Source organism: Phoca vitulina, unplaced genomic scaffold, assembly GCF_004348235.1.
Source record: "Phoca vitulina isolate PV1807 unplaced genomic scaffold, GSC_HSeal_1.0 scaffold48, whole genome shotgun sequence".
Classification (NCBI taxonomy): Eukaryota; Metazoa; Chordata; class Mammalia; order Carnivora; family Phocidae; genus Phoca; species Phoca vitulina.
This window is the reverse complement of record NW_022589751.1, coordinates 12,060,178-12,081,417: the sequence shown is the minus strand read 5'-3', so window position 1 is coordinate 12,081,417 and position 21,240 is coordinate 12,060,178. Positions and strand designations below refer to the sequence as shown.

General features: G+C 44.3%; 1 protein-coding gene across 5 annotated transcripts in view; it reads left to right on the top strand.

Moving 5' to 3' along the window:
* Positions 1-21,240, top strand: part of DNMBP (dynamin binding protein) — a 103,156-nt gene that overhangs the window by 68,593 nt on the left and 13,323 nt on the right. For all 5 annotated transcript variants that reach the window (XM_032432348.1, XM_032432349.1, XM_032432350.1 and 2 more), the window contains 7 exons: positions 11,953-12,146; positions 12,999-13,098; positions 16,344-16,491; positions 17,087-17,104; positions 17,444-17,643; positions 19,393-19,523; positions 20,486-20,590. In XM_032432348.1, coding sequence (XP_032288239.1) covers positions 11,953-12,146; positions 12,999-13,098; positions 16,344-16,491; positions 17,087-17,104; positions 17,444-17,643; positions 19,393-19,523; positions 20,486-20,590 — 896 coding nt within the window. The remainder of the gene's footprint in view (positions 1-11,952; positions 12,147-12,998; positions 13,099-16,343; positions 16,492-17,086; positions 17,105-17,443; positions 17,644-19,392; positions 19,524-20,485; positions 20,591-21,240) is intronic.

Sequence of the window (21,240 nt, the reverse complement as noted above, 5' to 3'; positions counted from 1 at the left end):
TATCCCCAAAGGTTGGGAGGTGACTGAAGCCTGAGAGGAAATAAGGCCCTCCTGAGGTTGGAATGATCCAGTCTGACAGACTCCCACCCATCCCAGAGACCTTGCCCTGGAATCGGGAGTTGTATCCTCAAGCCAGGTTGTTTGTTTTCTCTAAAGCCGTTACCTAAATTGTCTTTGTATAATGTTTCATCAGCAACACAGGAAGATTAGCCTGGGAAGATTGCAGGTCTCTGTAAAAGCAAGAGATCTCAAGGAAAGGCTGGATCCACCGAGCATGGATAGGAAGAGGTGCTCTTGTGGAGGGCTGTTAGAGGGCGCAATGTGAGGAGGGGTGAATCAAAGCAGCTAACTTGCAAAACCATGGCAGGTCTGGCCTTAAATGGGATGTCAAAGTGAGGACTCAGGAACTTGACTCACCCATAGAGTGGGTGCCCCAGAATTTTCCAATTTGATATTTGCTGAGAAACCAGGCAGTGCCCACACTGGGCATGACCATCAGGCTGTGACGGTGCCCATGCGCTGTGATTACTGGTGAGAAGGAACACGTTTGTACACATGGCTACAGTGGCCCTCGTTCCACCATATCAAGAAACCAACCCCTTCTAATCGTGAACTGAGAGGAGACTGATGGAATATATTGCGTTTCATTGAATCTAAAACACCATCTACTGTAAGACACTGAATAAGTTTAGGTACCATTAAAAAAATGACTTCTAATTAAACTTTAACACGCTGTTACTTGGAAAACACATCTTGCTTTTAGAGATGTTAAAATGTGAAAAAAATGGGGGCGCCTGGGTGGCTCAGATGGTTAAGCGTCTGCCTTCGGCTCAGGTCGTGATCCCAGGGTCCTGGGATCGAGCCCCGTATAGGGCTCCCTGCTCAGCGGGGAGCCTGCTTCTCCCCCTCCCTCTGTTTCTCCCCCTGCTCATGCTCTCTCTCTCTCTCTCTCTCTATCTCTGTGTCTCAAATGAATAAATAAAAAAATCTTTTAAAAAAATGCGCATCTTAGCATCTACTGAAATGTGAAGATGCATCTACTTACTGCTGACCTCACAGCAATACTTAGACAAAAAATATGGTAGAATTCCTCTAGCTCTTTCCTCAGTGATTTGGAGATAGGGAATTTGATTTTCTTGCTCTCCAGCCTCTGCCCCGCTTAGAGGGAGATTGAAACCTGATTTACGCCCAGTGCCACAGGTCCTAAATTTTAACTAAAATTTTCATAAAAGGATAGTTCATGATTTTTAAAAATCTTTGGGGGGGCGCCTGGGTGGCTCAGTCGTTAAGTGTCTGCCTTTGGCTCAGGTCATGATCCCAGGGTCCTGGGATCGAGCCCCGCATCGGGCTACCTGCTTGGCGGGAAGCCTGCTTCTCCCTCTCCCACTCCCCCTCTCTCGCTGTGTTCCCTCTCTTGCTGTGTCTCTCTCTGTCAAATAAATAAATAAAATCTTTAAAAATACATACATACATACATACAATAAAATAAATAAATAATCTTTGGGTAGTGTCTTTTATCCCAACTATTGCAGAGTAATGCTCAGGGCACTCTAAGTTACAATAATTGTTGCCGTTTATTAAGTGCCAGTTGCTGTGCTAAATCCTATGGATTAGGTATACATTAGGCACAGAAGTCCAGTAACATCTAAGCTTTGTGACAGTGGTAAAGATAGTATTTCCAGAACCTAATAACTTGGCATATCATAAGTGCTCAGTGAATGTGTGTAGTCAAATGAAATATTCTATTTTGGGGCACAGAATATGTACACCGAAAGATAAGTAGGGTTTTAATACATGTTCTGTTCCAAGTTGAAATAATTGCACTCTATTTCTATTTTCCTATTTCCTATTTATCATAATAAATGGATGTTGGATTTTTTCAAATGTATTTTTTTTCCCTATCAATTGACTTGGTCATATGATTTTTCTTCTTTTGCCTGTTGATGTGGTGAATTACATTGTTTGATTTTCAAAGGTTGAACCGGCATCACACACCTAGAATAAATGTGACTTGGGAGTGTTTAAAAAAAAAAAAAGATAAAATAGTACGTGTTACTTTGTATTGCTGCTTGAGAAGGGAAGTTTAGGGAAAAGACCAATACAGGGAGTGGAGAGGCCCTTCATCTAGCTGGGCTTAAAGGACAGTAGGTGAGCAGAAAGGCAGAGAGACAAGCTGGGCTTGTCATGTTCAAGGATGAAGGAGGGACCAAATACCGGAAGTCCGCTGTGCTGGGTTCCAGAATAATGGCAGCAAGGGCCCGTCCTTAGGGCTCGCGGAGAGGAAGTGGCTAACTGCCTAGGTGAGTCCAAAGAGGCCTTACATACCAAGTGCCACTCCTTGTGGGACTAGTTAGCAGGTGATGTGGTTACTCCAAACTGAGAGGAGTAAGTGAAGTAGCAGGGTAGCACGGCATGTAAGAGTTTAGATCTTGGAAGTGACCAACGAGGCCCAACCCCTTTGTTATATATACATGGAAACAGCAGCCCAGAGAGGTCATGTAACATGTCTGAGATCACACAGGAAGGAGGGGAAGCAGGGCTAGATCCCAGGGCTTTTTTGAGTATTTTATTCACTACACCTGCTGCGCTCTCAAGATCTTAGAAGCAGCTTCACTTATAGCTCAGGAATGGAAGCCAGAGGAGAAATAGGGGGATGGAGTGACCCTGGGATGCCTGGAGCTTGTTTAAACCAACACGGCACTTATGACTGGGTTCCCAGGGAAAACCTGATTTATATTTCCCTTGTATTGAGGTTTTATTTTTTTCCCATGTTTCAGCTAGAAAATAAGATACTAGTATATAATGTCAGATATCCTGAGTTTAATGAGATTTTACCATCAAAATATCAGATCACACTTGGAAAGAATCTTTATTTTGATAGATTGGGTTCATTCAAATAAATATAACCAAAACCTTAATGCTTAAGTTGATTCTATTTTGCATTATTCTTTTGTTTCATGAATTTATGTTTTGTCTGTTCAACTAGATTCATTAAGTCAAATGGAAATAACTTTAAAGACCATCCAGTTTAACCCTATTCTGTTTGCTGTTCCTGAACACAGGAGAGATGACATGACTTTCCCAATGAGACTAAAGAAAGCTTTTGAGGGCATTTCAACTTTTTCTACTTCCCCGATGGCCTAGCACTCTGCTTGGTAGCTCCCTATTAAATATTCGTACAGTTTTGTAGTTAGAACTTGAACAGGATTATGATTCAGGTGAATTGATTGGGGGGGGGGTTGCACAGTTATAAAGGATACATAAAATACTATGAGAGCAAGTGGAAGGAATAAAAGTAAACCACCTCATAGAAGCTGAAGAAAGTCTAGTTTTATAGAGTAGGATAGAAAAATAGCCAGAGGGGCACGGACATGAGCAAATTTTGAAACATCACTGTAGTGTCATTATTAAAATTAATATAATGCCAGACAGGGCCATGTGCATACGGAAAAGACATGTAATCTGGAACAAGCCTTGACCCTTCATGGAAAGTGCTGGCCCTGGATGCTGGTTTTGAATATGCAGCTTTCTCAGCCCTGTGGTCCCACTTGAGCCATTTCTTTGATTTGTGTCCCTGTTTCCTCATTTGTAAAATGAGAGCAATAATAACTTCCCTCAAGAGGCTTGGTAAATATAACGTTAGATGTGTGTGTGTTTGGATAATAAAGGTTTTCGTATAGAGTTTTGTTGGCTGACTATAATCAAAATCCTCTTATAAACTGATAATTTATTCCTAGTGAACTATTTTATGAAAACTGTCTTTGCTCTCTTGATAATTTCACTTCTGCTGCCTAAGGATTAGATAGTAATAGTAATGTCCCACCAACAGCACACCCCTCTAGGAGTTATGTGTATTTGGCAAGTGTTCAAAAACGGTGTTTGAGTTGGTCCTAGAATTAAACTTCCCATCCTGGTAGTATAGGAGATTTGCAGACTCTTGTCTATGGGGCACTTGACTCGTTGGCTCCTCGGAAGGCCTGGATAGGGCCTGGAAAAAGGAAGGGGCAGATGAGAAGTTTGGAGCTGAGTTTCGCTGAGGTGGAAACCCTCCCAGCAGGGATTGTGCTAGAGGCTGCTTGCCAAAGTCGGCGGGCAGTTACTGAGCAAAAGCCACAGGGAAAGTTTTTTTGGTTGCCGTTAGATTTGGGAACTAAATGGGTTTGATTCCTCTCTGAAGTTGGGTGGCTGTGAGCCCTGCAGAAAAGCCAGGGGCCACAGCACCACGAGTTTGAGCAAACCTCCAAATTGGAGTCTTGTAGGTGCTAAAGGTAAAGATGCGGTGGGGGCTGGGTGGCCCGGCTGGAGTGATGGGAAAATCGGAAAACCAGGATTTCTCATGGCTCTGGTTGGGCCTGGGGGGAAGATGAGCAAATTTACAAAGACAGCTTTCTCTCGGGGTTTTCTAAGAGATTGCTAAGCAGACAGTGGTGGTTTTGCTTTTCTTGGGAGCCTGGCAAACTGTTACGTGAGCTGTGTCTCCTGACCCAGCGTCTTCAGCAGTCTACAGGGGCCGGGCCCGGAAAGAGACCTCAGGTTATTAAAAAGTGAAGAAAGAGTTCGAATGGATTAACAGAGTAATTGAGAACTGTTGGTATGAGAATATTCTCATTTTATAGCAAATGTTCTTTCTTCTACCTTTTTACTCTTTCAACTCTATCAACGTTACATGTTCACTGTAGAAATACTAGAAAATACAGTCAAAGAAAGGAAAAAATACCAGAATTTCCATCACTGTCAAGACTTTCTCATTTTCAAATATACCTACTGGAAGTATTTTCCCTTAACAAAATTGCAATTCTTTCATAAACTCTTTCGTAATATGCTTTTTTCATTTAACCACACAGACAGCATTCCATGTTAATAAATATAAATCTGTATCTCAGTGGCTATAATAGTATTTTGTCATACGGATATGCCGTAATTTATTTAAGCAGGCCCCTTTGGGGAGAAAGTTTGGCTGTTTCCGCTCAGGTTGTTTCTGAATTTTTTTACACATTGGAGAACATCCCTACCTATACATCTTGTGCATTTGTCCAATGATTTATGCATAATGAATTCCTAAAAGTAGACTCCTGGGTTACAAGGTTTGACTTTTTTTATTTTAAGAAGTAGAAAAAGTAGGGACACCTGGGTGGCTCAGTTGGTTAAGCGTCTGCCTTCGGCTCAGGTCATGATACCAGGGTCCTGGGATCGAGCCCTGTGTCTGGCTCCCTGTTCGGTGGGGAGTCTGCTTCTCCCTCTCCCTCTACCCTTCCCCCCTGCTTGTGCTCTCTCTTTCTCTCTCTCTCAAATAATTAAAATCTTTTTTTAAAGCAGTTTTTTAAAAGATTTTATTTATGTATTTGTCAGAGGGAGGGAGAGAGAGAGCACAAGCAGGGGGAGTGGCAGGCAGGGAGAAGCCAGCTCCCCACTGGCTTTTTAAGCCATTTAAGATTTAAAATAAAATCTTAAAAATAAAAAAAGTAGACACAGTATTACAAGTTTTTACCTGCTGCCCTATCCCTTGGAGTGCCCCGTCTGTCAGGGTTGACAAGAAAGAGCTGAGGTTTCTTGAAGGGGAGCTTTCCCCTTCCCTGAGGAAGATGATTAATGTGTAAGTCACAAAGCCATCAAAAGACAGGATAAAATAAGCCTTTTCCTTTGTTTCGCATCTGTTCTGCCATAAATTACCCAGAATACTGTGGAATATTTACTGTGTATGACGCTACTAGATTTGATTCTGAGGGATTATTGACATTCTACCAAGTGGAGTTTTATAAATAGAATCACATGGACGTATGCAGATGTGCTTAAGTACATAACTGTTGGCTTCATGGTGGGTGAACGGTGGCTCCGCGGAAGTTAAGTTGTGCTTTAGAGCCGCTCTGTCTTATGATTAGCTACCCGGTGGCCACCAAACCCCACAGGTAGAGCTCCGGTCGGCGCTCACAGGATTTGCCCGCAGACAGAGTAGCTCTTGGTCGGGGGCCCGGAGGCCGGAGCCCGCTCAGCTCGAATCCAGTCCTGCGCTTACTGAGCCGGTTAACTGAGTTTCTCGTCATTCCTGTCCGGACAGTGGGGACGGGGATATGGTGGGGTTGTTAGGAGGATTAAATACCCCAATGTTTGCAAAGTGCTTAGAACAGGGCTCGACACACCCAGTAAGGGCCCTGTAAGTACCTGTTAAAATGTGAAGCTAGGAGTTGCTGCACTAGCCGGCCCAGGGAGGCCACAGCGTGGCTCTCCAGCCGGGACCTCGCAGGGGGCCTCACGGCCAGAGAGGGGCTGCTCCAGCCGCAGCGGGAAGGGCTCTTTACCCAAGGCTGCCATCTCTGAGGTTGCCCAGACTTCACCAGTAGAGGTGTTTCTTAGTTAGCATGACACTTGATTTTCAGTTACTGGTGAGACATTAATTCTTGTGAGATTGAGAAGTGCTGACTCAGCGCCTGCAGAACCTCCTGCCCCCAATCCAGCCCCTGTCCTGAGGCAGCTTTTCTTTTTGCTCTCTTTGCCCTTTTCTCTCTTTCTGGGTTTGTTTTTGTTTTTGTTTTGTTTTGTTTTTACAAAGTGGCCTCTTTTTCTGCAACTTTCCTTTCCTTGGTTTCTTTCAAAGTGTCAGTGTTTGTGAGCTGTGAGCAGGCCTCCCAGTCCCTGTAAATCCCTCTGTGCTGTTCTTGCCGCGATGGGCCCAGCCCGCTGAGATCTGCATTCTGATGGCTGTAGGGTAAGGTCCCCAAAGTAGGAGGTCCGGGTCCCTGGGCAAAGCCCCAGCCTGGGGGGAGGGGTGCTGCAGAAAGCCAGGTCCCAGGGCAGGCAAAGCAGACAAGTACCACCCACTTCACAGCATGGCCTCGTAAGTGAGAGACGGATGGGCCTTCAGAATCCTTCCCTAAAAAGAGCATCCTCCAAAACAAAGCTTAGTAGGGGTAGGCAAAGTGAGAATACTACTCTTGGATTAAAAACTCCTGAAGTGAAATTGTGACTGTTTGAGGACCAGGAAAGGGAGAGGAGAGGGGAAGGTGTTGAGCCTGAGCAAAGCTGGGCTGCAGCCTGCAGCTCGTTCCCCTCAGGAGGATTCCAGCTCCATCCTTTAGAACCGGCCCTGCCGTGATAGCCTGGGGGACTCGGGCAATTCATATGTAAATGTGGGAAAGCCTGGGGGAAATGCCTACCCTATTCAAAGGATTTGGGGGTTGCGGAGCATTCCAGAGCTCTGGGAAGATTCTGCTCCGCCTGTTACCCTGGGACCCACACGTCCTCCCCCACCGGCCGTGGCCTTTAGGCACCGCAGGTGCGTCCCAGGGCGCCGGAGCCCGCGGCGGCAGGTGGGGCAGCCTGAGCCGCTGGGGACCTTGCCGGCAGGTCAGAGATTTTCCCCACCAAACCCAGAGCCAGCTTTCAGAGGAAGGCCAGAAGTGAGTGGCTTTTCTCTGTGACTCTGCTTTCAAAGGGTGGCTTGTGGAGTTGCAGGAAGCTGCGGGTCCCTTGGACCCCTTCCTTACCACGCCAAGGAAGGAGCCTGGGGACGCGCACTAACCTGCGGGGTGGGGGTCTCTCGAGAGGGGGTGGAATCGGAACTTTGTGGGGGTGCTGGGACCGGGAAGGGGGAACAAAAGGGAAAAACAACCCCGCACAAATTGTCTGATCAGAGAGAGTAAATCTGTGCCATCAGCTTTGGCTCCAGCTCCTAAATTCCTCCAGGGCCATCCCTGCAAGAAGGTGGGAGCTGGTCTGCACACTGCAGTGTAGGCTGATACTGGCCTCAGCCTCCTCCATGTGCTTCCTCAGCTTTCATTGTTCTTAGAGAAAAGTGGAGAGTTCCAGTGTCTGGACAGAGCATTTCTACTCGGTGCATTTTACCTCAATCTGGTGCAGACAGCATGTTCTGACCCATGGTGGGGAAAGAACTAACTTGTGTCGAGTTATTACCTTGTTTGTTCCCTCAACAGCTTGGCAGAGCAGGCACTATTACCCTCATTTTACAGATGAGGACGTTGAGGCGCAGAGGTCAGAGTGGCCTTTGCCGGGGTTCCCCAGCTCGAGCAGGGTAGAGCAAGATTCCAAGCCTGTCTCCGCTGCAGCTGATTGAGGGAGGAGGCCACCTTCTCTCACTCGGTCGTCCCAGATCCTGAAATTTTAGATCAGACTTTTTCCTTAGGATGTATTTGGAATAATGGAAAAAGGGTTTTACATTTGGAGTCATTTCAAGCCAGATATTTCTAGTTTGACGTAATCTTGAGAATTAATATGTCTCTAGAGCTTGAGGGTCACCTACATCTTCAGAAACATGTAGAATTTTGTCAAAATTGCAGATACCTTCCACAGGGATTTTAAATCATGCAAAATAAAGTGTTTTTGGTTTTGTTTTAAAGGCAGTCCAAGAGTTTATACATGCACCTGCAAAAAAAAAAAAAAAAAAAAAAAAAAAAATCATGCTGTTAGTTTAAAAGAATTGTTACCATTTCTTTTTTCTCTTTTAATAAAAATAAAAATCCGAGTTTCTTAGTGTAGGTTGCTGGCTTTTGATTGACGAATACTTGGTGGTATTTTAAGCTTTCAACTGTTATAATTAATAGAACTTTGATTCCTGAGATAGAATAGTTTCCAGGGAATTTTCAAGATTTGAGGCATATAAACCCCTGACCTTTTCTAGTTGAGATTCCAGGCTAGGGAAGCAAAATGGTACAGGATTAAGTGCAGAGGATTTGGATTGAAATACATTTAGATTAAAATTCCAGAACTGCCATTTACTCACTACATAACCTGGGACAAGTTGGTCAGCCTCTCAAAACCCAGGTTTTCTATTAAATCAAGTAATAATACAACTTGAGAGTTTTGACATGAATATTAAATAAGTTCAGGGACATAAGTATGTAAAGCGCATTGCCCGTGGTAGGAATTCAGTAAATGTTCTCCCTTTCAGAGCTTTTTAGTCCTGTATTAAAAATGAGTTGTCTTCTAAAAATAACATATCATTATATGTTGTATGCCTGAAGCGAATATTATGTCAATTATCCCTAAATAAAGAAGATAATAAATTTTAAAAATGAGTTTCTCTTCTCAACTTGCCACTTATGAAACCATATTTGGCAGTGAGATCCTATTGCTTGAAATTGCAAAGAAAATTTGAAACAAGGCTATTGAAAATAAATTTTACATATGCTACAATTAATTTGGGATTATGATTTAGCACTCTAGTGCAATAAGAGTTATGCTTGAAATTTTGTCATTCATTCTACCAAAAGAAGTTTAAGAAAGATATTTTCCGATTGTCTTTTTTTTTTTTTTTTAAGATTTATTTATTTGACAGAGACACAGCGAGAGAGGGAACACAAGCAGGGGGAGTGGGAGAGGGAGAAGCAGGCTTCCCGTGGAGCAGGGAGCCCGACGCGGGGCTCGATCCCAGGACCCTGGGATCATGACCCGAGCCGGAGGCAGACGCTTAACGACTGAGCCACCCAGGTGGCCCCGATTATGTCTTTTTAAACTTTATTTTGAATAATACAAAGTTTATACATTATTGCAGTAGTACAAAGAGCCTCCTGTATATCCTTTATTCACATCCATCCGTGTTTAACATTTTGTTGGGTTTTGTGTTCATTCTCTCTCTACACACACACACACACACACACACACACACACTTTTTTCTGACTGACTGTAGGTTGCATATATCGTGTCCTTTCGTAAGCTTCCGTGTGTATTTTGTATGAACCATGGATGTCCTACATGACCACATAGATTTGCCATTTTAGGAAATTTTTCACTGATTTAATCGTTTATCTAACTTACAGTCTATATTACAACTTCACCAATTGCCCTAGTAATGTCCTTTGTAGCAACTTTTTCCCCCCGATCAGAACTCAGTTCCTATTCACACATGGCATTTATCTGTCATCTTCTCAGTCATCTTTGATTGGGGACTGTCCCCCAGGCTTGTCTTTCTTTCTTTCTTTTTTTAAGTAAACTGTACACCCAGTGGGGGGCTCAAACTCATGACCCCAAGATCAAGAGTCACAGGCTCCACAGATGGAGTCAGCCATCCAGGAGCCCCTCTTCGTCTTTCATAACATGACATTTTGAAGAATACAAATCCTCAGTTTGCATGTGTCTGATGTTTCCTCAAGATTTGTTTCAGATTATGCATTTTTGACTGAGATACCATGTCAGGGATATTGGGTTGTTTCCAGATATGACAAGTGGAAAGACATGATATCTGTTTGCCCTTTATTGATGATGTGAATTTTGTTTACTCGGTGATCATATTCTCCCTTTCTCCACTATATATAGTCACTATTTTTCATTTTTGTAATTAATAAGTAATTTGTAATAACTAACTCAAAATTGTGCAAATATGTTATCAATATGAATTCATGGATTGTTAGTTTAGTCAAGGGATTTTAGTCCATTGCTGTGTTTATTTACTTTGATACTCAAATTGTACCAGATTTGGCCAATGGGAGCCCCTTGAAGCTGGCTCCATGCCTTTTGGAAATACCTCCATCATGTTGGGCACTCTCTTCTTTTCTGCCATTAGATGTTTCTGGTTCACCTATGCCGTCCTTGCCCCAATCTTGGAATTAGCTATTTCTCCAAGGAATTCTGGTTTCTTTTAGTGGAGAGTGGTTTTTAGAAACCAGAATCTGGGTGCATTCTTTTTTCAACATTGGAATTCCTAGGTTCTTAGAGAAAGGGCAGTGGGGAAGATTTTTGAAGACTGAAATCTGATGTGAAAGCCTAGTTTTCCATAAGTAGTGTAAACGTGTGTTTTTGCTTCTTAGATCTGCTAAAAATATTCTTGTGATCACACCCAGATTAGTATATTTACTTAACCAAAATCGTAGTTTTTTTTAAGTGGATCTTAAGGAATTTGAAATAAACTGAACAGAGATTGCTTCATTGTTGGAATTTTTTCCAAGTGTTTATTTTAGTGTTTAATGTTTATTTTAAATGAACAAATGCCATCCCATCTTTATAAATCTCACCATAGCTAACTAATGGGTAATTGTAAAAGCTAATGACAAGGTACATATTTGTTTTCGTTTTTAGATCATACGGTGTGGTTCTACAGAAGTTCTTTTGATTGAAAGTATCCTTAAAAAGAATTTCATCTTTGGGGCACCTGGGTGGCTCAGTCGTTAAGCATCTGCCTTCAGCTCAGGTCATGATCCCAGGGTCCTGGGATCCAGCCCCGCATTGGGCTTCCTGCTCATCGGGAAGCCTGCTTCTCCCTCTCCCCCTGCTTGTGTTCCCTCTCTCGCTGTGTCTCTCTCTGTCAAATAAATAAATAAAAATCTTTAAAAAAAAAAAAAAAAGGACTTCATCTTTCTAGTACCTTTGTATCTTCTAGGGCATTTGAAATAACAAGATGCCCAAGTCTTTATTAATGTTTCAATAGGGAGAATCTAAATAATTTTTGTATATTTCATTGTGGATGTTCATCATCCATCACAGTGACTGGAACACAGTAGGCCCTGTAGTCACCCAGTTCTCAGGTAATTCTTATCTAACTCTCGTCTTCTCCTTAGTTGGCATTGTGATGTCCCCCATAATATTCTTTTTAATATTGCTGTGTCAGTGTTTAACTTGCAGCTTGGTATTTCTGCTGCTGACCTCATGCATTGGGTTTTTTTACCTAATTTAGTGAAAGCAATTCTTTGTAAGAACAGTGCCTCTCTCAGCCTCTTCCCTAAGAGGTTGTGGACAGTGATTTGTCCTCCTGAAATGGGCCAGCTATTCTTTTTTAGGACAAGTTCAAGAAATGTTATCACACAGATGACAGAAGTTCTCTTTGCAGAAACGGCTTTCTCAGCCCTTCATCTGTTCGTAATTAGAACTGACGTGTGATCGGATTTCCTGGTGGTTGACAGTGACGAGACTTTGGTTCTCAAGGAATGTGTTCTTTTCAGCCTGAACTGTTGAAGAATCTTGCTTTCACACCCAGAGCCGCCGACCAGTTCTCTCTTCCCTTCTAGAAATGACGCTGCTCTCCTCCCAGTCTTCATCACCGGTGGCCCCTCCTGGGTCGGTGTACACTGAAAACCCAGAGCAGAGGATGCTGGAGAAAAGAGCCAAGGTGATAGAAGAACTCCTCCAGACGGAAAGAGACTACATTCGGGATCTGGAAATGTGCATCGAGCACATCATGGTGCCCCTGCAGCAGGCACAGGTGGGAGCTGTGAGAGCAAGTTCGCTTTACCGAGAACTGATTCCCCCAGCCTGGAGCGCTAGGGTGTGGGCGCGTCCACCGCAAGGGTTCCTGGGTTTGAAATAAATGCTGTACGGCTGCTGCTCTTAACTGCAGGGCCCGGTGTGCCTGTCATCAGCTTAAGCTTTCAGCGTCCTGTCACTTCTCAGACGACTGTTACCTTGCCAGACCTGCTGCAGTAGCTCCCAGGACATGTCCTGCTTCCGTGACTCCTGAAGACACTCCTAGGCAGTCTGGATGGTCACGGCATTGGGATGGTGGCCTAATAATGAAGTCTGGGGATGATGGGTTCGGTGGCTCTCGCACCTGACGGTACAGCGTTTATTCAGCAAACCCTGCCTGTCGGGTGTGTACCAGCTACTCGTGTAGATGCTGGAGGTAGGGAGAAAGGGTTAACAGCCTCCTGGGGGGATTTACTGTCCTTACTGCTGCTTACTGGACCATCTGGGCCTGGCTTGGGTTTGTACTTCTAGAACACTCACTCCTAAGAACTAGTATAGGAAGTGGGCACTGCCATCAGATTTTGGGTACTGCGTGGGAATTTGTATCCCGACATAATTCGAGACCAGACTGGTAACACAGTCCTTTTATTAAGGGTGGTGGGGGAGGGGGTCGAGCAGAGAGTAATTGGATCAGGGACAAAGAGGGACACTAGAGATAATGTGGGCATGCTTCTCTCCTGGAATCTTGGTGACAGTGAGTGAAGCTGACTTTGAACAGTTTTGTACCATCCTTGAAGAGATGTTCCTAGTATGAATGGCATGCCATTAATTTCATTTCCATGCATCTTTACGTTTTGTTTCCCTTTCTCAGATACCAAACATCGACTTTGAAGGACTTTTTGGAAATATGCAGATGGTGATTAAGGTCTCAAAGCAGTTATTGGCTGATCTGGAAATCAGCGATGCTGTAGGTATGAGCTCCTGCCATTGCTTCAGAAGCGGCTTCCCCCCCCGCCCCCAACTTTTTGTTAAACTTCACGGGTAGGAGGTAAGGGGTGAAGCAGCCTTGCTGGTTCTGAGTGGGAAAATGAAGTTCTAGCTACTTAGTTCAGAGGTCACTTGGCCGTCTGCTTCTCCTTTTATCTACAGCCTACTTTGAGGTGCCACAGGATGTTAGCAATAGAAGAGATTTTAGGTGTCGCATAGCGTGAGTTTTCCAGACCGAAGGTTGCAGCCTGCTGGTGGGTCATGAGATCACTAGAGCAAGTTGCACCCGGTATATACTTTTTTCAGTAAAATAAAATAGAAAATATCAGAATGTACTATAAAGAATAAGCACAGCTACAGCTTTTTGACACTCATGTCAACTCTACATATAAGTATACTGAGTCATGATTTAAATGTTTTCGCTCGTGTGGGTCATTGTCAAGAATGTTTGAAAAACAGTCATCTGTTTTTAATCAACAAAGGAACTGTATTAGTTATCTATTGCCATGTAACAAATTATACCAAAACTTAGCAGCTTTAAATCAGAAACACGTATTATGCCACAGTGCCTGTGGCCCAGGACTCCAGGGGTGGCTTAGCCGGGCAGCTCTGGCTCAGCATCTCTCCTGAGGTGGGGGTCAAGCTGTCGGCCTGGACTACCATCCTCTGGGGCTCACAGATCCACTTCTGAGGAAGCCCACTCAGCTCCTCAAGCCCTCGTTCCTTGCCTTTGAGCGTCTCCATGGACTGTCCTCAGGACATGGCAGCTGGCTTTCCCCATTGAGTGATCCAAGAGGGACAGAAGGCTCAAGATGAGAGACCCACAATGTCTTCTCTAACCTGATCTGGATATGACACACTGTCACTTCTGCCATATTCTGTTGGTCACACAGACCAGCTCTGGTACAACGTGGGAAGGGACATCCTACCATTTTGCTGTTTTCCTGGAATCATGGTCACAAGATGCTACCGCAGTTCTAGCCATCCCCCTACACACATGACAACATCCAGCAGAAGGGAGAAGTGACCCTGTGTCATTTAAGAGTGAGCAGAGCTTTCCCAGTGCTCCCCTGTCAGCTTTCTCTTTATTTCTCATTGGCCAGAACTGGGTCACGTGCATATGCCTAAGCTGATGACTGAAAAAGAGAATGGGGTCATGACGTTGGCTTACACTAGGCAGTGTTTACCTGACTCACCTGGGAGGGGAACGGACACAGGAAAGCTTTGGCGAGCCACTAGCAAAAGGCAGGTGGGCATGAATTACATAAGCAGTGTTTGGGGAGGTCAAGTTTATTTTAATATATTTCTTTGTTTTTTATTTTAATATAGTTCTAATTTAACTTATTTTTAATACATTCCCATGGCACACAGAAGGTTACAAAGAACTATTTAATGAAAAGGCTCTTACCCATTCCCTAGCCACCAGCTCTTCAAACCAGAAGCACCCAGGGTTATTAGTTTTCTTCTCTTGCCTTCCAGAGAGTTTATTATATACCAGCAATTACATACATATTTTCTCTACCCAGGGCCCCCATCTCCATTTTTTTTTTAAATCACACAAGTGGTAGGGAATTATTCAAACTGTTCTACACGAAGCCTTCTCCCCCCGCCCCCCCCCCCCCCCTTAACAATGTACCTTCCAAGCAGTTTTATGAGCCGGGAATAGAAATGGAAAAAGTATACGGAGAGGAGGATAACTCAGCAAAAAAATCAGGGTAATGCAGGGTGCTGGCGAAAGCGGCGCGGAACTCGCATTAGTAGTCTGACTGGGGAAGGATTCTAAGTGCAGGCAGGACAGGATTTAGTGAGGGAGGAGAGAATGGGACGTGCTCAGGGCTTGGCTGAGTAAGGAGATGAGAAAAAAGCACCAGGAGACTCTGGGTACGTAGTATTTTAAAATATTTTACACCTATCTCACAGAAAGAAATCTGTTTTACATCGTGACCCAGGATTCGTGTGTGTGTGTGTGTGTGTGTGTGTGTGTGTGTGTGCTTGGACTGTGTCCAACATTGCCTGAGATTTTCCTTTCTGTGCCATTTTATTTCCCCAAAGTGCTGAATGTGACCCACAAAGTAGATCGCATGACCCATTTATGGGTTGTGACCCCCAGTTTGAAGAACGCTGGAAATTTAGGTGGCGCTTTGCTAGCTGGTCACTGATGTAGAGCTGGAGGCACGGGAGCAGCATGCTCACGACGGTTCTGGGAGGTTCTGGGAATGTCGGTAGGGCAAGGGTACGAAGGAGTAACATGAGAGAAGACGGCAGGCGGGTATCGGATATAGGGACGTTGGTGGTCAGGGCTCCCAGGGTGGTCCTGAAGGTCAGGAAGGCAGCCAGCCCGGGGCGCCGCCGAGCCTGCTGAGCTGCAGGGACAGGCAGAAGCGAGGCTGCCCCGGGGAGGGCAGCGTGAGTGGGATGTTTGTGAAAAAAGTCCCGTTTCTGTCGCAGAAAGGAGCAGTGATTAAAGATGTAGATTTCATATAAATGAAAACTGATCTACGCAAAAACAGCGTTGCCTAGGACAGCGCATGGGGAGCAGAGCAGTTGGGTTCCGTGCAGGGGTTTCTGCCCAGAGCCGCTTGTAGGAAGGGTTAGTAGGGCAGCGCTAAGCGGGGTCATGTTTTAAGAGAGGAGCTCAAGGGCGAGCCGACCTTGACGAGTAGTACAAGCTGAAGCAGGAAGGACCAAGGAATTGGCAGAGGAAGAGCCGTTAGGCTGATTATTAGATTTATAGCTACGTTTTGCTGTTTAATGCTTTAGAAGAAGTACACATGTTACTCTGTCACAGATTTGTTGTATTTTTTTTATATTATAGGTATTTTAATATAATAAACTTCATTTATAGTCCTGTGTATTTAATTCATGCACAAAGAAAAGGTTAGAAACTGCTGCCTCACTGTGGTTTCCCTGGGGCTTGGAGAGTGAGGGGCCCATACGCTTCTGATCTTCTGTGGGGAGCGCTTGCAGACCCCTTTGGAGGCGGTTTCTGGGGCCAGCTGTGTGTGTGGGGGGGCGCTCTGAAAAATAAATATGTGATGACATGGTTCTCTTAAATTTTGCTTTAAATATAATTCTGAGCTATTTCATGGAAATTATAAATTGGGTAATTAGTCTCATTATCATTTCTTGTGATAGGATTTAACTGATAAATGTTTGGTTATCTACCTCACGTTGAAGCTACTGAGAAGAAAGTTACTAAAAACACTGTATGTTTACGTATATTCTAAAGGGCCTGTGTTTCTCGATCACCGGGACGAGCTTGAGGGAACATACAAGGTTTACTGCCAGAATCACGATGAGGCCATTTCACTGCTGGAAATCTACGAGAAGGATGAGAAGATCCAGAAGCATCTTCAGGACTCCTTGGCAGATCTCAAGTAGGAGTTTTGACCTCACTGCACTTCCATCATAATTCTTTATTCTGCCGTTGAGAACTCAGTCCGTGCATAGGTCTAGACTTCTTGTGACATCTATCTTATTTTAATCTTAAATGATATGTTATTATAGGTCCTGTTATGTAACTTGCTCTTCTCTCATCATACTGCCTTTTCCCTTGAAAATCTTCAGTGGCTTCCCGCTTTATATCTGTAGATACAAAGTATTAAATTAGCATTTCAGGTAAGAAGCAGTCAGGGAGATAGTTTGCTCCAAACAAACAAGAGCATAGGTAAAAAGACCCAATTCACTTATTCTTGACCTTCAGGTGAGATTCTCCTGGACTTAGGCAGGTTATAAGGATACAATATATGTCTGAGTAGATCATAGGGAAGTTAGGGGCTTACTAACTTTTTAATGAACTAGATATGCCTCCATAGATATTCATAATTTCCCTTTATCCCATGTGATTTTATTTGTCTGCCCAACTGATAGGCATTAGTTGAACTACTATATCCTGCGAAGAATGTGAAAATCGGCATTTAGCATTACCTCTAAGCAGCTGTCTGTTTTCTTTTCATGCTCGCTGCCCTGTAGGAGCCTGTACACAGAATGGTAAGTCCCTCGCCCTTGATGCACATGCTCATTTCTTTTATTTTCTTCCCTAATAGAGAGAAGCCTAGAAGTAGACCTCCTTTGCTGTATTTTTCTCCATAGTGCTTACCACCAAGTGACACTTGCTACAATGTTTGTTGCCTCTCTCCTTCCTCTACTAAATCCCTGGCACCTACAACAGCACCTGGTATTTATTAGGTGCCCAGAAAATATTTGCTGAATGAATGAAATTGGAAAGGAGGATGAGAGAACAGAGCTATATTTAAGAATCACAAACATTACCAATAGGCCCTATATTACTGACGTTTGATTAAAAGTCTCTTTTTCCTTCTCTGTTAGGGGATGCACAAATTACATTAACCTGGGCTCCTTCCTCATCAAACCGGTCCAGAGGGTAATGCGCTACCCACTGCTACTCATGGAGTTGCTGAATTCCACCCCAGAATCCCACCCCGATAAAGCGCCCTTAACCAGTGCAGTCCTTGCAGTCAAGGAGATCAATGTGAACATTAATGAGTATAAACGTCGAAAGGACCTGGGTAAGAAAAGCGTACTTGCTGAAAAGAATGCTGTCCCCCTCCAAAGAATTATGCCTTCACCAGAGAAGGGCAAGACAGAGGGTGGGTAATAGGGCTCTGCTGTAGAAACGGTGGCAGAATGGGGGGAAATAGGGTAGGAAAAAGCAAGCAATAACATAGGGAAAGTACAACCGTGGAATATTGGAAGTAAGGCATCTGTGATCAAACTTGTAGCAATGAGAGTCTTTCCCACGGATACAGAGTGGCTCATTCAGGCACGGGTGATTGCTTTCTCCGCTCACGGACGGCAAGCCTTTTCAACTCGTGCTTGTACTTGTTTTCCTGCATGTCGTGTTGGATGTTTTACTACCTCCACTTAAGTTAGGGCTTTTCCTCCTCTTTCAGAAAACCCCCATTTGCCCAGTCTCTGGGTCACGTGACTCCTCTCTGGTCTGAGCCCCGCCCCCAGCACTGGACTGAACCATTTCTTTTCTCTTTCATCAAACCTCTTGTGAGGCTCTAATTTGAACCCTCGATCAGTATAGCATGGTAACCATGCTAAATTGATTTGTTAGTCACATGCTCAAAGAATCTGTAATATAGTATAACCTCTTTCTGTACCTTCTACCCACCACGTCACCCACATTGGTATGCTATGTTGACTGTGCTCTTAAAGCCCTCAGGCCATTTAGTCCTTTGTCTTGGTTCCTATCGCCTTTCTTCCCCCTCTCTCTTTTAAATTTATTTCTTTCATTTATTTTTCTTAAAGATTTTATTTATTTGTGAGAGAGCACAAGGTGGGGAGGGTCAGAGGGAGAAGCAGACTCCCCGCTGAGTGGGGAGCCTGATGTGGGGCTCGATCCTGGGACTCTAGGATCGTGACCTGAGCCGAAGGCAGACACTTAACCGACTGAGCCACCCAGGCACCTTTTAAAATTTAAATTCAGTTAATTAATATATAGTGTATTACTAGTTTCAGAGGTACAGTTCAGTGATTCATCAGTCTTATATATAAAACACCCAGTGCTCATCACATCACGTGCCCTCCTTAATGCCCATCATCCAGTTACCCTGTCCCCCCCACCCCCCGCCCCTCCAGCAACCCTCAGTTTGTTTCCCATAGTTAGGAGTCTTTTATGGTTTGTCTCCCTCTCTGATTCTTATCTCCTAGTGTAATGTCTTCATCTCCTGTAACAATAAAGTGTGCCTTTGTAGTGCCACCCAGTCTTCTCCTTGTGACCCTTCTGATGTCTCCTGACTTTTCTAGAGATTGTGCCTAAGATATGACACAGTAGTTGATCACGACTCCTGTATAGCATTGTACTATATGAGACAATTGGATATAAATATCTCATTTGTACACGAGACCACATAAGATGGTCTTATAAAGCAAGTAGTGTTCCTCTCTACATTTTATTGGAGAAGAAAATGAGGCTCAGAGGAGTTAAGTGACTTCTGGAAGGCCACACCTTGATGAAATGACAGACCTGGGCATGGAGCTCAGAGGTTTCCTGGACTCCAAATCTTAGATTCTTCTCCTGACCCCTCTGCTCCCTTTCCTCCTAACCACCTCCAGTCTGTGCCATCTCTGTGCTTCGTCAAGTATCCTGTCTGCCCATAATGGTGATTTCCATTCATGTTTTGTCTCTACTCAGTTATAAGCTCATTGAAACTGAGCACTACCTCTAGTTTGGGTTGTTGATCTCATTTTGTGGCTCATAGTGTAGTCTGTCCATGCTCAGAGAAGGGCTTTCTTGACTCACTCCCTAGTCCTCAAGTACCGAAAGGGTGATGAAGACAGCCTCATGGAGAAAATTTCCAAACTGAACATCCATTCCATCATCAAGAAATCCAACCGCGTTAGCAGTCACCTGAAGCACCTCACTGGCTTTGCTCCACAGGTGAGATTCCCACCCTTGAAGGTTTGGCACATCTTCAGCAACGTTTTGGGGTTTCCACAGGGCAACCTGCATGGTATCGATTGGCATGATTCATCTCTTAGTACCTCTTTTGGTGTTTGCCAGCTGGTGGATGCAGGACCCGGCAGCTGCTATGTATGGGAATCCCCCTGCCCAGCCCTCCACCCTGCCGTGGTGAGCGGCTTATAGTGCGTGCAGAGGCAAATCAGGAGGCCAGATCGGTCACCGAATAATAGTTATTGTGGTTTCAGACACCCATGAGGAGCTTGTGATGTATCTGGGGACACCAAGTCGTAGACATGAAGCTAGAAGGGATTTAAGAGATCACCGTAGTTCGACACAACATGTCACAAATTGAAAAAACGTGAAGTCTGTGAAACTGAGTAATTTGGCAACATCCGAATTGCTGAGGGTGGATCTGGAGTCACCAGGCTTCGTTCTATAGCATGTAGTCAGTATGTAGTCAGTGGGAAGTAGCAGCTAGAAAACAATCAGCTGCTAAGTGTTGCAGTTTGTTCTCTGTATGCTCTAGTGCTTAGGAAAACAGGAGTTGCATGAGAGCAAGCTTCATGCTGACGAGATTTAATCTAAGCCTCAAAGAAAGGGGGTAGTTTGGCACAGGGACAGGGCATACCAGGCAAGGGGACAGCTCGAGCCATGGCACTGGTGGTCACTGGGGACAGGAAGAGAGCATCTGATCAGAGCAAAGCATGTCTTCCCATCAGGAGCAGAGGAAGTAAGGTGTGAAGGCAGGAGAGCCCGGGTGTATTTCAGAGATCTTTCAAGGTCACATAGAGATGTTTAAATTCAATTCAGTATGATTTGGGGAAACATCAAAGGCTTAAAATTTAGACAAAAGGTATTTTTAAGAAAGATTCTTTTGCCAATAGGATAGATTGAGGGAGAATCCAGATCTGCTAACAGCACTTGTTTATTTTGAACAGATCAAAGATGAAGCATTTGAAGAAACAGAAAAGAACTTCCGAATGCAAGAAAGATTGATCAAATCTTTTATCCGGGACCTGTCTCTCTACCTTCAGCATATCCGGGTGAGTGAAGACAGCGCTCTGCTTAGAATCACATAGGGTGTAATTCTGTCCATTTTCCTGCTCGTCAGCATATTATGGGATGCGTGTTGAATAATCTGGACTCAGATGACCACTGTGCCCTGACATACTTGTTCCTGGGAGTCCGATTGTTTATTTAAGAGCTGACAGCATTTGGAAGATGAGCTTCCGAATGAATCCTAGAGCAGCCCGGCTCCTTCCTCCCTCCTGTGGTCACCGACCTTCCCACCACCTTTTTCTTACTGTCTCCCCTGTCCAGTTATTCGTGAAGCACTTGTCACAGTTCATTTTGTAAAGATCATTTCAAAGATCGAATAATACGGTAATGGTTCCCATTGGAGGCACACTTTCTCATAATAATGTTAATTTCCATCAAATTTAGTTGCTGTCTGCAAGGCCTTTAAAGTTGTTAGAACCGTGAATAGGTCAGGAGGGCTGGCGGGGCTGAGGAGGTCAGGCAGTGTTTGCTTCACAGTCAGAGGTGGGACTAGACTCCTTTCTGTTTGGGTCTCTCCTTCCCCCATGGGCTTCACAGAATGGTGTTTATGTAAGCATATCATGTACTCCTGTCCCTCACACATGAAAATCTCTTCCTGACAGTTTTTGTAAAAAGAGATCCTCTGCTTTTTAAA